This window comes from Protomyctophum parallelum (assembly GCF_964188405.1).
Source record: "Protomyctophum parallelum genome assembly, chromosome: 17".
NCBI classification, from domain to species: Eukaryota; Metazoa; Chordata; class Actinopteri; order Myctophiformes; family Myctophidae; genus Protomyctophum; species Protomyctophum parallelum.
The window spans coordinates 17,357,446-17,374,945 of record NC_139719.1 but is presented as its reverse complement, the minus strand read 5'-3'; the positions used below and the strand labels follow the sequence as shown (position 1 = coordinate 17,374,945).

Below are 17,500 nucleotides of genomic sequence, written 5' to 3'. Positions count from 1 at the left end.
AATTGGCAATTTATTCCCCCAAAATGTAAAAAAAAAAAAAAAAAAAAAAGATTACAAATTTTATTAAAGTAAAGTACAGTATTCATGATGTGAACACCATTATCAGACCTAAACTTACCCTTCAACTTCTTGTTTGTGCCCCAAAATAACTGAATAAATGAAGAGAAAGTGGAATGACCGCACACGATATAACTTTGTTCCCCGTCCTGTATTTCAACCTACAATAACAACGTTCCACCCCTCCGGGCTTTCTCAACAACTTGAGAAAGCCTGGAGGGGTAAAAATAAAAAGGTTGTTATTGTAGGTTGAAAAAAAGGACGGGCAGCAGAATGATATCGTGTGCGACTGTGCGGACATTACACTTTATCTTAATTTGATCACTTTTTGGGTCTAGCATCGTATTTAAAAACGGGGATGTGCATATCGTTTTGCTCCTTTACAAAATGACTGAATATACAGGTTTCGTAGCCAATTGTAGCGATTGTAGAAATATCAAGCCTTCATTTTCGAATATTTACTTACTTTAACCTTACTTTTAAAACATTTTGGGCAATAGGCAATTTTATCATGGAGATGCCCACTCTTTCTTAGCGCCCAGTCTCCTGGTCCCCATCTGACGTAGGACAGATGAGAGTATTGAAATACCACCAAGGTTCTTATGGTGTAGCGGTCAGTGGGGGAGGGGTTAGCGAGCATGCTGCTAGACCACACAGGTGGTGCATGATGGGAAAGAAGAAGGTGCGGTCAGACTCAAGTCAAGCAGCGGTGATGTCAGGACACTTCTGACCCCGTGACCTTTTTGACTCTTGGATCGCAGGAGGAGATCCACCACACAACACTGGGCACCACTGGGAAAGTTGTTCACAACGCACGCACGCACGCACGCACGCACGCACGCACGCACGCACGCACGCACAGACACGCTCTCAAATGCGTTGCCTGATCTCACACGTGTGCCCCCACATGCACACACACAGCGATCTACCTTGCAAGTCAGCTTTCATCAATGCAACTTTTGTTGGCCCCCAACGAAAAAAAACAAACAAAGCAAGCAAATAAAGTTAGATGGTTAGTCAAAAACACAAACACACAAAGATGCTGGTGAATTTAACTGGAAACGAGAGGCAGAGCGAGGGCGAGCGATACCGAGAGAACAACACGACAGAGAGAGAGAGAGAGAGAGAGAGAGAGAGAGAGAGAGAGAGAGAGAGAGAGAGAGAGAGAGAGAAAACACTGCTCAGAAAGATAAAAGAGAAGATGAAAAGCCAGAGAATAGAATTCAAACATCTAAAGCTTGGTTAGAAGGTTAGCCTAATAGGAACAGAGAGATATGACTGAGTTAAAAGAAAAACAAAATGCCAAGAAAGAAAGAGAGAGAGAGAGAGAGATAGCGTTCACATATGCACATGGATTAAAGAAAAGAAAATATCACGACTGAAAATGTTTGGTGAGGCCAAGTCCTGATCTGTGACTGATAACACAGCACACAATAAACCTATTATGTTCTTGAAATTATTATATTAATTAAACTTTGCATTTGGCTTTTAAGAGATGTCAGACCGTCAGGATATTTTTATTGAAGATATGCTCCAGAACATGTATTCTGTTGCTAGTTTGACCAATTCAATTCATGCAGAGACGCAGCTATTTTCGGTGCGCGGCTAGGCCTGTCACAATCATTACATAATAGTCCAATGGCAATTATTTTGTCATAATCGTTTCCACGTTGAAACGTTTAAAAAAAAAGCTGTTAAAAAAAAAGTTCAATGCCAAAAAACACAAATTAAATCGTCAACTGTAATTATTAGTGTGACAATGAATTGTCAACTGAACTTTGTAATCTTGACAGGCCCAGGAGGACTACAGTGACATGCTTCCAATAGAACAGTGGTTCCCAAACCGTTTCATGTCAAGGACCCCCACATTTAATGTGGGGGTCCTTGACATGAGTGTACTCATGTGGCACATTGACACTCATTAGCCCTGCGGACCCCCATTTGAAAATACATGCCAGGGACCCCCCATGAGAGAAGACTTTTACGGCTCTAGCAGTGATTCTCAACCCGTTTAATTTCAAGGACCCCCCAGTTTGACATGCATTAGTTTATACGGACCCCCATTTAATGGTGTTTCTATCTCTGGGACCCCCGATTTATATTGTAAAATCAATGTTAATTTAACTCTGAGAGTGTACAAATGGAACCAAATGGCATTTGGTTCCATTTGTACACTCTCAGAGTTACAGACCCCATAAGGACCCATGAGGGTCCAAACTATCATTTAGCTGGGGACCCCCTGGAACTCCCTCAAGGACCCCTGGAGGTCCCCGGACCCCACTTTGGGAACCACGGCTTCTATTGGAATCTAAACGAGTGCAGCAGAGGAGGAACAGGGATCAGGACAGGTTCTGTTTCTTTTCCAGAGTGCAGTGGTGGAAAGTATGAACTAAGTACATTTACTTAAGTACTGTACTCGAGTACATTTTCGAGGTGTTTGAGCCGGTGTACTTGAGTATTTCCAATTACCAATGCTTTTTGTCAATCACATTTACCGGTATTTGAAAACTTTACTACAGTAGTTACTTTGTAGATTTGGATTATTATTACAAAACATACATTCGGTCATTTGAAAATAGATTTTTTTGTTCTCCTATAGAATATTGTACATCTGCTATTTTCAAAAGAACACTTGAAATATGGAACATTCTGCATAATGAGAAGTTTTACTTTCGGTACTTTAAGTACATTTTGATACATTTTGAATTCCGGACTTTTATCCTTAAACAGATGTATTTCTATATTGCAGAATTGTAGACTCTTATTTAACCCATTTTGGGCGGGAACCCCTTTTGGTGTTTTAAACATTGTTATAATTTAGCTATTGAAAAATAGCAGATCTACAAGCTCATAGCGCGCCACCGAGTGGCGCGCTACGAGCTTGTAAAATATTTATTTCAGAAAACTGGAGGATTTAGAAGATTTTTTTTTTTTTTAATGTTGAGGTCAGGCCTGAATGGGTAAAAATTGTGAGTACATTTTCCACCACTGCCAGAGTGAAGGTGTGTGGAGCTGCATGGGTTCTCACCTTCACAGCCTCTCTCCACCTGCCCCGTGGTGGCCAGGGCGTCGGCCAGCAGGTCAGGGAGACGTCCGTTCAGGTCCACCGTGGCCAGGCAACCCTGGAAGCCCTCGCGGGAGTGGACCAGCTTGGGCAGGTCCCGGTACATCTCCTTGGACACGCCCCCCACGTACAGGTCACCTACGAGAGAGAGAGAGAGAGAGAGAGAGAGAGAGAGAGAGAGAGACAGAGAGAGAGAGAGAGAGAGACAGAGAGAGAGAGAGAGAGAGAGAGAGAGAGAGAGAGAGAGAGAGAGAGAGAGAGAGAGACAGAGAGAGAGAGAGAGAGAGAGAGAGAGAGAGAGAGAGAGAGAGGGGGCACGGCACAACAACACCAGATTTGAGCGATGACTTCACACACAACCAATCCGGGAACCTTTATTCCCCATCTAGGTCAATGGTGTGTGTGCGTGTGTGTGTGTGTGTGTGTGTGTGTGTGTGAGTGCGTGCATGCATATGTGTGTGCGTGTGTTTGTGTGTTCACGTGCACGTGTGTGCGTCAGTCCCATGTGTGATTGGGTTGTCAAGTTCAATTTGTGCGAGTCATTTTGCCCCAGACATCTGTCGGTCGGTCTTGTGTGTGCCTGTCCGTACAGCCATTCCTGTCCGTTTCTGTGTGTGTGTGTGTGTGTGTGTGTGTGTGTGCGTGTGCACACGCCAGTCCCATGTGTGATTGAGATGTCACGTTAAATTTGTTCATGTCGGTTTGACCCGGACATATCTGTCCGTCTTCATGTGTACAGTACACTATGGGCTCTGTTTTCGCCAGTGCCCTATACCCCTTATCCGTATCTCAAATCTTGCCTTTATTTTATTTTTTATGGAGGGATAGGAATACAGTAGGCTGACAGGAGATGGGGAGAGAGATGGGGGGAAGACAAGCAGTAAAGGCCGTCGGGATCGGGAGTCGAACCAGCGGCACACTGCCAGACTGGATTACCAGCCAAGGTGCCCAGACGGCCACGCTACGCCAGCCGCCCGGGGCCCTACACTATTTAGATTTTTTAATTTTTATTGTTCAACTTTGATCTACATCGACACGTTGTGAGCTTGTAGATCAGCTATTTGGACTATTCAAAAACTGTTTTTTCAAAATAGTAAAAAAAAAGAAAGGCAAAGAAGTTTAGGGATAAGAAGGGGCGAAGACTCTAGCACTACACTACACCATCTATCCCAGCAACGTTTGGTTATGTTTTAAGCAGCCAAGACGTAAAGTCATGTTTGTTTTTTATTTTTAAATGTTTATTTTTAAATATATATATATATATTTTTTTTAGTTTTTTTTTTTTTTTTTTTAATCTGACGTGCACGTGATGTGAACATGCATGGCTGCCAGTTCCCACCTGATGTCGTGTGGGAGTTCAGACTGCTCCAGATCGTACTGAATAACTGCTAGCTTGCATAATGTCTTCAGGCTAGGACTCAAGTCTAAGATGAAAGTGTCATCAGCGATAGTGTGTGTGTGTGTGTGTGTGTGTCGTGCGTTTGCATCCTCCAAAGAGGATGATACGATCTCCCACAATGCAACCGCACATCCTATACATGCCAGCGGGGCCTTTCCCCTTGGGCTCAACCTTCTTCCAGGTGAAGGTCTCTGGACTGAATTTCCACAGATCATTGATGGTCCGCAAACGGTAACCCCAGCCACCATAGGCTATATGTAGTTTATGTACAGCTCTCCATTGTAGGTGAAAGCTGAATGACACGAGCGTCCTTCTGGAAGCTGTGCAGATGGCTTGCTCAGCCAGAGGTCGGTCTCCGTGTCAAACACCCTGACGTTGTTGTCGTAGCTCAGGTCCTGCATGCCCCCAAATACAAACATCTTTGTTCCAATGATGGTAGCAGAGTGACCTGTTGAATCGGATGGTGGAGTTCCTCTGGTGTTAATTAAAGACCAGACCATTGTGCTGGTGTCCAACTTGTAAATGTCATTAGTGTCTCTAGTCGGCTGGGTGACTCCTCCATGGATAAACATGACCTTCCCCAAGACACAGGCTGAGTGGCGACACCTCGCCCCTGGAACAGCTCCAGAAACCCTGCTGGGTTTGAACCACATGTGGGCGTCCACATCAAATGCATAAAGCACATTGCAATAAGGAGAACCTCCCCAGATGTAGACTGCATCTTCTATCAGCACAGCTGTGTGGCCGTAGCGCATGGAGGGAACCTCAAGGAGACCGTCTCCTCTTCCAGGTTTCACTGGAGGTAATGTAGAGCAGACTATACCAGACTCGGCTAAATCAAGGTTATTTAAGTCTGTGTGGCAGATCTGGAATTGGTGCATTTACATTTATTTTACTTCTATCCAGAATGCATTACGCTACATACTGTGTGACAGGGGTTCTCAACCCGTGGGTCGCGACCCCTCTGGGGGGGGGGGGGGGGCGCCAACTTTTGTGGGGGGTCCCCAAATTATTAAAAAAAGGAAAATGGAAATTAAGAGTTTACATAGTAAACAACGAAGCTAAGTCAAAGTCATTGATTTTTTTAATTATTTTATATTATTCTTTTTTAAATTTTCCTCTTTTTTGAAAAGCAGGGAATCATAGCTTCAAATTGACATATTGGTTCAGTTTGACTCACACGTTTTGGACATATGGCTTATAGAGTAATTAATGTCTTGCAGAGAAACAGGCTTGAAAGGTTCACTTCTGTGGTCTCTAACATTACCCCTAGAGTTTAAGCATTTATTTCATATTTACATGACGATTTCAGCTCTTGACATTTATTTATGTCTGTACACCCGTTTCTGTGCATGTGCGTGTGGAAAGGAAAGGAAAGGAAAGGTACTATGTTTACCCAGGGTAACTGGACTAAGCTCAAGAACTTGTTTACAGCCAGGCCCTGCTCATAGAACATTTCATGGTAGGGGTTCAATGCCTTGTCCAAGGGCACTTCAGCGTTTTTTTTAACGTGCCGGTCCGGGGATACGAACTAGCGACCTTCCGATATCAAGACCGCTCCGCAAACCGTTCGGCCACCGCTGTGTGTGTGCGTGTGCCGCGTGCACGTGCTGCCGCGTGCGTACCCTTGAGGTCGAGGTTCTTGGCTCCCATGGTGGTCTGCGTGGTGACCTGTGTGTGTGTGTGTGTGCGTACCCTTGAGGTCGGGGTTCTTGGCTCCCATGGTGGTCTGCGTGGTGACCTGTGTGTGTGTGTGTGTGTGTGTGTGTGTGTGTGCGCGTACCCTTGAGGTCGAGGTTCTTGGCTCCCATGGTGGTCTGCGTGGTGACCTGTGTGTGTGTGTGTGTGTGTGCGTACCCTTGAGGTCGAGGTTCTTGGCTCCCATGGTGGTCTGCGTGGTGACCTGTGTGTGTGTGTGTGTGTGTGTGTGCGTACCCTTGAGGTCGAGGTTCTTGGCTCCCATGGTGGTCTGCGTGGTGACCTTGGTGTCGATCTTGACGGTGTGCAGGTTGTTGGTGTCGCGCGAGATGAGCACGTTGTGCCAGTGGTTGTCGTTGAGGGGCGTGTTAGAGTTGCCTTTGATCAGGTGGGCTCCGTTGCCCAGGTCAGAGATGTAGTGGAGGTATCTGAGGGGCAGGGGGGGGTAAAGGGGTCAGAGATGTAGTGGAGGTAGCTGAGGGGCAAGGGGGGGGTAAAGGGGTCAGAGATGTAGTGGAGGTATCTGAGGGGCAAGGGGGGGTAAAGGGGTCAGAGATGTAGTGGAGGTAGCTGAGGGGCAAGGGGGGGTAAAGGGGGTTAGAGATGTAGTGGAGGTATCTGAGGGGCAAGGGGGGGTAAAGGGGTCAGAGATGTAGTGGAGGTAGCTGAGGGGCAAGGGGGGGTAAAGGGGTCAGAGATGTAGTGGAGGTATCTGAGGGGCAAGGGGGGGTAAAGGGGTCAGAGATGTAGTGGAGGTAGCTGAGGGGCAGGGGGGGGTAAAGGGGTCAGAGATGTAGTGGAGGTATCTGAGGGGCAAGGGGGGGTAAAGGGGTCAGAGATGTAGTGGAGGTATCTGAGGGGCAAGGGGGGGTAAAGGGGTCAGAGATGTAGTGGAGGTAGCTGAGGGGCAAGGGGGGGTAAAGGGGTCAGAGATGTAGTGGAGGTATCTGAGGGGCAGGGGGGGGTAAAGGGGTCAGAGATGTAGTGGAGGTCGCTGAGGGGCAGGGGGGGTGGGGTGGCAGAGAATGTTACAATAGGCAGGGGCTGAAATTCCTTAACCCATTCTGACCTGAGATCAGATTCTAAAAGTGTCTTCTACATCCTGACAGTTTTCTGAAAAAGCTATGTTTCTATGTCAGTCATTCTTCGATTTTTCAAAAATAGCAGAGCTATGAGCTTGTAGATCTGCTATTTTTCAATAGCTAAAGCATAACATAATGCTAACACCAAAAGGGGTTCCCGCCCCCAAAATGGGATAAGCAGGGGCTGAAATTCCCTAAAAAACGTCACCTTTGGCAAAAAAACAACCCAAAAATAGCTGTTATACAAGCTTGTAGATTGGGGGGGGGGGGGCAATCCCACACTCTTTGACTGCTGAAGATGTGGCGTACGACATGGATTTCAAGTGGAAAGTGTAAGATGGCTTTTAACTTACACCGGATGTCCTGTCTGTGTAGTTACTCTATTATTGTGATAGTCCCTCCTTAACATTTTAGTCTAGTTCAAATTTGTTGACGAAATTGTCACTATATCTAGTCTTAGTTTTAATTATTATTATTATTATTATTTTAATGTTTTATCCCACAATTTCGTAACCCATTTTTTCACCCAGTGTCAATTATCGAATGTAATCCTGGGCGCTACACTTTCTCTGTCAACCTGGGGGGGGCAGCGGACTGACTCATTCCCGTCGCCTCACCCTTTGACCAGCTCCACCACGATGAAGTCGTTGCCGTCGCCGCGGTTGAACAGGATGAGTCCGTCGGGCGACGTGGTCTTGAACTGCAGGAACAGGTGCATGGAGTAGTAGGCCTGCAGCGTGGGCAGCGTCACGAAGGCCGAGCGCGAGCGGAACGTCACGGGGTCCGCCACAATGCTCTTGTAGCCGATGACGGCGTTCAGCTCGCAGTAGTCGATGTCGCCGTTCTTGCACAGATCGATGTAGGGCATGCCGTTGAGCGTCAGGCCCTGCAGGTGGCCGATGAAGTTGGAGGGCACGGCGGGCATGAAGCGCTTCTCCGTCACGATGCCCGTCTCCACGTTGTGGAACTCCAGCTGCGTGTGGTCGCCCGCCATCGTACCTGGTGGGGTGGGGGAGGAGGGGGGAGGAGAGGGGACGGACGGACGTGATGAAGGGATGTAGAGAGAATGTCAGAGGGGCGAAAATAGCCGGGAACGGATATTTTCAGTGCACGATACCAAAGATTTTTCATTTAGGAAGACTAGACCAGTGCCCGGCTGTATAGAGCACCGAGTCGGTAACGGTGGAAGTTGGAGATCCATCGGGATAGATAGATAGATAGATAGACAGACAGACAGACAGACAGACAGACAGACAGACAGACAGACAGACAGACAGACAGACAGACAGACAGACAGACAGACAGACAGACAGACAGACAGACAGACAGACAGACAGACAGACAGACAGACAGACAGACAGACAGACAGACAGACAGACAGACAGACAGACAGACAGACAGACAGACAGACAGACAGACAGACAGACAGACAGACAGACAGACAGACAGACAGACAGACAGACAGACAGACAGACAGACAGACAGACAGACAGACAGACAGACAGACAGACAGACAGACAGACAGACAGACAGACAGACAGACAGACAGACAGACAGACAGACAGACAGACAGACAGACAGACAGACAGACAGACAGACAGACAGACAGACAGACAGACAGACAGACAGACAGACAGACAGACAGACAGACAGACAGACAGACAGACAGACAGACAGACAGACAGACAGACAGACAGACAGACAGACAGACAGACAGACAGACAGACAGACAGACAGACAGACAGACAGACAGACAGACAGACAGACAGACAGACAGACAGACAGACAGACAGACAGACAGACAGACAGACAGACAGACAGACAGACAGACAGACAGACAGACAGACAGACAGACAGACAGACAGACAGACAGACAGACAGACAGACAGACAGACAGACAGACAGACAGACAGACAGACAGACAGACAGACAGACAGACAGACAGACAGACAGACAGACAGACAGACAGACAGACAGACAGACAGACAGACAGACAGACAGACAGACAGACAGACAGACAGACAGACAGACAGACAGACAGACAGACAGACAGACAGACAGACAGACAGACAGACAGACAGACAGACAGACAGACAGACAGACAGACAGACAGACAGACAGACAGACAGACAGACAGACAGACAGACAGACAGACAGACAGACAGACAGACAGACAGACAGACAGACAGACAGACAGACAGACAGACAGACAGACAGACAGACAGACAGACAGACAGACAGACAGACAGACAGACAGACAGACAGACAGACAGACAGACAGACAGACAGACAGACAGACAGACAGACAGACAGACAGACAGACAGACAGACAGACAGACAGACAGACAGACAGACAGACAGACAGACAGACAGACAGACAGACAGACAGACAGACAGACAGACAGACAGACAGACAGACAGACAGACAGACAGACAGACAGACAGACAGACAGACAGACAGACAGACAGACAGACAGACAGACAGACAGACAGACAGACAGACAGACAGACAGACAGACAGACAGACAGACAGACAGACAGACAGACAGACAGACAGACAGACAGACAGACAGACAGACAGACAGACAGACAGACAGACAGACAGACAGACAGACAGACAGACAGACAGACAGACAGACAGACAGACAGACAGACAGACAGACAGACAGACAGACAGACAGACAGACAGACAGACAGACAGACAGACAGACAGACAGACAGACAGACAGACAGACAGACAGACAGACAGACAGACAGACAGACAGACAGACAGACAGACAGACAGACAGACAGACAGACAGACAGACAGACAGACAGACAGACAGACAGACAGACAGACAGACAGACAGACAGACAGACAGACAGACAGACAGACAGACAGACAGACAGACAGACAGACAGACAGACAGACAGACAGACAGACAGACAGACAGACAGACAGACAGACAGACAGACAGACAGACAGACAGACAGACAGACAGACAGACAGACAGACAGACAGACAGACAGACAGACAGACAGACAGACAGACAGACAGACAGACAGACAGACAGACAGACAGACAGACAGACAGACAGACAGACAGACAGACAGACAGACAGACAGACAGACAGACAGACAGACAGACAGACAGACAGACAGACAGACAGACAGACAGACAGACAGACAGACAGACAGACAGACAGACAGACAGACAGACAGACAGACAGACAGACAGACAGACAGACAGACAGACAGACAGACAGACAGACAGACAGACAGACAGACAGACAGACAGACAGACAGACAGACAGACAGACAGACAGACAGATAGATAGATAGATAGATAGATAAATTGGAGCCCATTGGTGCCCATCCATTCCGATTGGATCATTAGAGGCAACATGCATGGTACACAAATCCTACAAATGGTGAATGTCACGAACGTCTCTTGAATGCTGCGTTCAGGTACAGTATATGGGCATGGAAAAGGGAGCATTTGCATTTATTTTTACCACATTGAAAGCTGCATTCATGGTCAGGTGAGAGGGCACTTTTACAGACGGCTAAGAGGGTCTGCGGAGGCTAGCAGGAATTCATCCGATTCAATTTGACTGGAAGAATTATGTTTGCACACGCAAGCAAAGTGACCTGGTTGGTCACTATAATAGCGGTAAATGTCTGCCTGTCGTCATCCATCCATCCATCCACCCATAATGCTCAACATTTCATGACTCATAACGTCTAATGTGTTTGATGACCGTAATTATAGTAATAATAATAATCCCTTTCACTCACTGTCATCGTCATTATCAAATTTAATTGTGAAGGTCAGAGTTCACTTCAGCTGGAACTAAACTGATACAGCTGCACTTCTACTCATGAAACAGATACGGACAGTATTATGTTAGTCATAATGTACAATACGTACCGTGGAGATGCTTTTTAACCTAATGCATTCATTGTGTTTTTATCAATATTGCTGAATGGTGTGTAACAATATGCTAGCGTTTATAGGTATAATGCTGGGATGGGAAGTCTTCATACAGGCTTCGGAGGAGACCAGACTATATTAGCTGTTAAAGCCTCCAAGGTTTGCGTTACGCAAGGGAATTATGCCATGTCGTGTCATAAGTATAAAGCCCCATTCACATTGCAGAAGCTAGCTTCTGCTTTAGCTTCGTGGTCCCATGTTATCTCTATGCAGAGCAGCTTTTGCGTTTTGAAGCTTGGAATGAACAGCTTTTTTTTTTTTGCTTTATTTTTTCCTCCCCAAAACTTAACTTTAAAGCAGCTTTGAAAATCTGGAGCTTTTAAAAGCTGCGTGTAGCCAATCAGAGCACAGCGTGGTTTGAGGAGGCGGAGTTGAGATAATTTCACAAAACCATTTGCCTCTCCGAAAGCTGTGCGGCCCGAATCTCCGAATTAAAAAATAAACTTTTTAAATATGGGCTGTATATGAAATATGAATGGATATTTGGCAAGACCATAGCAGATTTTATCGATAGAAATGAAAGTTTATATGAGAAACAAGTTGTCGAAGCGGTGAAAACAGGTTGTGTTCCGTGTTCCCACTGGATTGTCACTTTTTCTGGGGAGAATTGATCCTGCATTCACCCCCCCCCCCACCCCCCCCCCCCCCCCCCCGGTTCTCATCGAAGCCATTGATGCAGACTACTGACCAGTCCAGAACGCTATCCGTCACTGATGCTGATTGTGGACTAAACAGTGCACACACACACGGTTGATAAATTAGCAGATATAGATAGATAGATAGACAAACAATTAAACAATATAGTTCCAACCGGTGTCAGAGTTTCCCCCCAAACTTTCCCAGAGAAGAGGGGAGGAGAAGCCCGCTCTCAGCCGGTCGTCGTGTGTGTGTGTGTGTGTGTGTCTGTCTGTCTGTCGGTAGCTGCAATGTAGAGACCATAGCATATTTATCGATAGAAATGAAAGTTTATATGAGAATCAAGTTGTCGAAGCGGTGAAAACAGGTTGTGTTCCGTGTTTTTCCCCAAAACTTTCCCCGAGAAGAGGGGAGGAGAAGCCCGCTCTGTGGTCGTCATGTGTGTGTTTGTGTGTGTGTGTGTGTGTGTGTCGGTAGCTGCATTGTATGAATTCATCGATAAACCAATCGCATATAGATAAGATTTATTTCAGGAAATCATTTCAATTGGTTTATTGCGTTCATGTAGGCCTATCGATGAACCTCATGGCAAAAGTTGAAAGACAGTAGATAGCCTATATTTATAGATAGATAGAACACAATCCCTGTGTGTGTGTGTGTGTGTGTGTGTGTGTGTGTGTGATATTGAGCGCCCGACACAGGGACACGTGTGTGTGTGTGTGTGCGCGCGAGAGAGATCAATAATTGATATTATATCAGTTGTATGATATGCATGCGGACATCCCTGATCAGACCTGTCCTGAACTGAGGACTGTAAATGATAATGTGCAGTGTGGAAGAGCGGTCTCCTACTGCCAGCCGAGGAGGGTCAGTGACAGACAGACAGCGCCGCGGGGGAGACTTGGGACTGAATGTCCGGAAATCACACGTAAACATAAGCTGTTTTAATTGCTTTTACGACGTGCTGTATATATACAATTGTATTTCTATGGTATGCTCTTGCTAAATCAACATTAACATTACATACAGAGCCACTATATAAAAAAATGCCCGGAGGGTTTCGCTCGAGAGGGGGAGAGGAGAGCGGAGTGCAGGGGGGAGATGAGCACTGAAGACTGGGGAGGATTGAGATCCGGTCCGTTCGGTTATTTACAAACAAGTTGACCAAGATTATATTATTTATTCACCGATAAATAGGTTATGATGTAACTAAATATATAATTATTTCTCCTATACAGTCGCTATTTTACATTTTAGACTTTCAAATGCGCATCTGCTAAAAAACTGCCTGTGTCTTGTCTCAAAGCCAGTCCAGGCAGCTTGAGTGACAGGTACCTTGTACACGCCCACTTTTCTCCAAAAAAAAGCTGCGTGGAAATGAGTTTTGCTTTTTTTTAATTTCCAGCTTTTTTTTATCTGAACGGGGCTTAACAAAGAACAGGCGCATTCGACTCAGGATAGGTATGATATATAGGTTCATATATAAGCAATGAGTGAACATGCCCACTTGTATTTCACACTTGGTCATTTCTGATCCACTTCAGATTAGGGAATAAAGTTTTGAACTCTTTGGCCCAGGGGAGGGTAAACCACCTTTCTGCTTTACCCAGCAGATTACTGCTCAGACGTTGGGCGTGTAGATAGGAGAGCCGAGGCTTGAACCGGGCAGCGACCTTTTCCGTTTACCATGCAGCCTCTATACCCTCTCTATTAGAAATATTATAATATTAAGCTCAATCCTGCATGACATTTCAGTTGTGCGGTCATCGTAATAGAGGGTATGCGCATGCATAAAGTGAATGGAAAATTTAGTGGCAAAGTGAATTTAATGTTGTTTAAAGTCATTTAATGCAATCAGATAGGACTTTTCTGTTTGGTCTGTCGAGGCCAGAAAGTAGTTATTTGCCACGCTGTAGGCGTTCCAGCATAAATGTCGGGTATGATGATGATGTCACGCGCATACCCTCAAAGAGATTCTTTTTAGTTTTTCGTCACATTCCCGAGACAATAATTTGATGACCGGCGGAAAGACGCTAATGTCATCAAAGGACATCAAATTAGGAATGTGACAAAAACAGAAACATCTCCATGAATTCAAGGTGAGTAATTGATAGAAAATAAGTCATTTTTACTCCTTATAGAGTCTCAAAAATAGCACAAGATCTGGACCTTTTTATATTCGAAAGAAAAAACAAGAATGCAACATGAAGTCCTCATTGAATCCTTCAGGGAACTCACAGTCTGTAGAGAGAGTGAATCCAATATGTCTCTCGTTCTCTGTAAGAGTAAACGCTGCCTGTCCTGTCCTCTTTTCAAGGAATTCGCTACTTCAATGCCCTGAAACCTCCGCCGTGAGTCCCGTGGCATTGAAGTGGGCTGTGTGTGTGTGTGTGTGTGTGTGTGTGTGTGTGTATGTGTATGTGTATGTGTATGTGTATGTGTATGTGTATGTGTATATGTGTGTGTGTGTGTGTGTGTGTGTGTGTGTGTGTGTGTGTGTGGGTGTGGCTACTACAGACTTTCTCATCAGGATCTCTGCCTGGGTATTGAAGTATAGCGAATCCCTTGAAAAGAGGACGGGACCAAAGACACGTGTTTGGCTCTTTAAAGAGATTGAGAGAGAGAGGGAGAGCTATATATTAGATTCCTCCTCTCGCTACAGACGGAATAGAGAAGAAGTGATGTCGAATCATTACCATGGGCCCTGCCTGCGCCTGTGCTGTGTTTTTTTTTAGCCTAGTCTTTTTTGATCTTCACACCAAAGCACTGTAACTGTTATCATATAACCATAACAATATGGTTCAGCGATGCCTTTGTTGCAGTGTGTGTGTGTGTTGTGGTGGAATGTGAACTCGTCCACCCACTTCAGCTAGAATTATTTTAAAACTATGTATTTATTTAGCGTGTAGTTTCCCCACCGCAACAACGAGACCACTAATGCACACTGAGGAGACACTAGAGACACTTATTTGCATAATGCTTTGTTTAAACTATTAAATCATCTCAGAGTTCAATCTATCAAAGTGGCAAATTGTGAAGGGGGGGAAATACACATTTGCCGTTGTGTGAACAACACTTACAGTATGTGGTTTATCTAATACTTTTGTCTTTATTATGAGGATGATGATGACTGAGATGTCATGCCATTGATGTCAGCATTTGAATGTATATTGATGACTGTGATTGTACACGTCATTTTAGGGGGTTTCGTCACTGACAAAAACATAATTTTGTTTCTGTCGAGTGGAACTGTTGACGTCAAACCGATCCATAATGCCCATAATGTGTTGCAGTGCACCACGTATTGAGGGTATATTTGCTCCTTCCGTGTGATTCATTTCCCAACAACTAAACAAAAAACATACTGTACAATTATGGAGATAGGGTATTTCTGCCTCACAGCAACAATAATTGGTTTGACTGACGGTAAATGCAGTGGGAGTGAAAGTCATAATTATCCCCAAAAATACAAATACCCAAGTAAATAAAGTGCCAATAAAGCCCTTTGAATTGTAAAGTACAGATACTTTTTTGACATGCTTTAGAACAGCGAGAGACGAGAAATGAATCAACATGGACGGCCGTTACATTTACATATTGGCCGGGGTAGCGTTCTGTCTCAATAAAGCTCTCATTCGGTAGTGTATGTGTGTGCGTGTGCGTGTGTGTGTGTGTGGGCGTCATTTTCAGACCTTGTGGTGGACTTTTAATTGGGATTTTGGAAGGTGGTAAATCTGCACAGTAAAAACCCCTCGGTTGTCCGTTCAACTCTGTGTGTGTGTGTGTGTGCAAACGCTCTCAGAGATGCAAATGGCTTATAGGGCAGCAGCGGTCCGCAGCCTTCTCTGGATCAGGGCCCACTTCCGGCTGCCGCGTTAAGTGGTCAGATGGGTGGTCCGCGAGTGTCTATTTTATTCTAACGATCAATCAAACGATTACATGTGTTCAGGCTTGAATCAATGGAACTAACACGGTAGATACTTTCAGTTATTATTTATCTGAATCACAAAGAAAATTAAACTTTAACACTTTGAGAGTGCCGCCTGGTGGACAAAAGTGGTGCCGGTGATTTTAGGCTATTCCACTATGAAAAATAAAGAGACATGCGTGTGTCTGTTTTTATCTCCCATCTTGGATGCTAAAAGCATAGCATCAATGCTAGCGAGCTAAAATTAGGTCCATCCTTGCTCTAGAAAACGCCAATGTTCACATGGCGCTCACCAAGTAATCAGAAAAGACCTCCGGGCCCAGGCCGTAGCGTAACGGTCTGGGCACCGGACTGGTAATCCAGTCGCAGTGTGCCGCGGGTTCGACTCCCGGACCCGACACGGCCTTTACTGCATGTCATCCCCCCATCTCTCTCCCGTTTCCTGTCAGCCTACTGTCTGTCCCTTCAAAAATCAATAAAAGGCGTAAGCCGCAAAAAAAAAATATCTTTAGAAAAGACCTCCGAACAACATCGCCGATCTGGTCAACACCACGGACAGCGCATTAGTTTCAAAGAAAAAAGCGTGCAACAAAAACAGAAGCTAATGCGGCTATTGAGAAACAGGGTGGGGCCCTGGCAACTGTGCATAGCAACCGGAGCACTTCCAAAAATGAAACACAGCGAGGCGATGCTATAGCGACATCAAAGGCCTCAAGACGAGCCCGCTCGTCATGCGTACCCAGCAGCATTCATTTATAGGCCAGGTATAGAGCATCGCAGTCCCGCCCCCCCTCGAGAGACCCGGAAAAGAAATCACCGTTCATTTTCCTCATAGACTTTTCAGAAAGTATTTATTTAAAGACATTTAAGTCGCGGACAAAGCCAACTCTTGTCGTGACAAATCATGACAGCAAACAAAAATATTCGGGCCAAACAAAGAATTAGAAAGTAGAAAAACACGGCAGGTTACAACACATTTTTTGTTGTTTTTCTTCTTTGTAATTATTTGTTTGGTCCAAAATATTGTGTGTGTTGTCATGATTTGTCACGACAAGAGTTGGCTTTGTACGACGCTTAAAAGGTCTTTAAATAAATACGTTTTGAAATGTCTATGAGGAAAATGCATTGGGATTCATTTCCTGGGCCTGGCGTCGTCATGAAAGGGGGTGGGACTGCGATGCTCTATACTCGGCATACGGATCAAAACGGTTTCAACGAAAAAAAACCTCAATATATACTATTACATTTCTGTTACATGATTCATCAATCATGATGATATAGTTATATTATCAATAAAATATTTGCGTTTTGCCCAATTATTAGAGGGCCCACTTGTCCTCATGGCCCACAGGTTGATATAATGACTGGGCTGGTGTCCATTTGGTTCTGTTTGCTCACTCTCAGAGTTAAAGTAACACATGCTGCCCATGGGGGATTTGACAGGTCATAGTTAAAGTAACACATGCTGCACATGGGTGATTTGACAGGTCATATAGTTAAAGTAACACATGCTGCCCATGGGGGATTTGACAGGTCATAGTTAAAGTAACACATGCTGCACATGGGGGATTTGACAGGTCATAGTTAAAGTAACACATGCTGCCCATGGGGGATTTGACAAGTCATAGTTAAAGTAACACATGCTGCACATGGGGGATTTGAC

The 17,500-nt window shown here is 45.5% G+C and overlaps 1 protein-coding gene across 1 annotated transcript in view; it reads right to left on the bottom strand.

The window, feature by feature from the left end:
- Positions 1 to 17,500, bottom strand: part of LOC310874024 (neurexin-1a-like) — a gene marked incomplete at its 3' end in the record, with an annotated part of 91,262 nt that overhangs the window by 30,661 nt on the left and 43,101 nt on the right. The window contains 3 exon segments of the mRNA XM_083786685.1: positions 3,086 to 3,259; positions 6,456 to 6,646; positions 7,918 to 8,299. Coding sequence (XP_083642811.1) covers positions 3,086 to 3,259; positions 6,456 to 6,646; positions 7,918 to 8,299 — 747 coding nt within the window.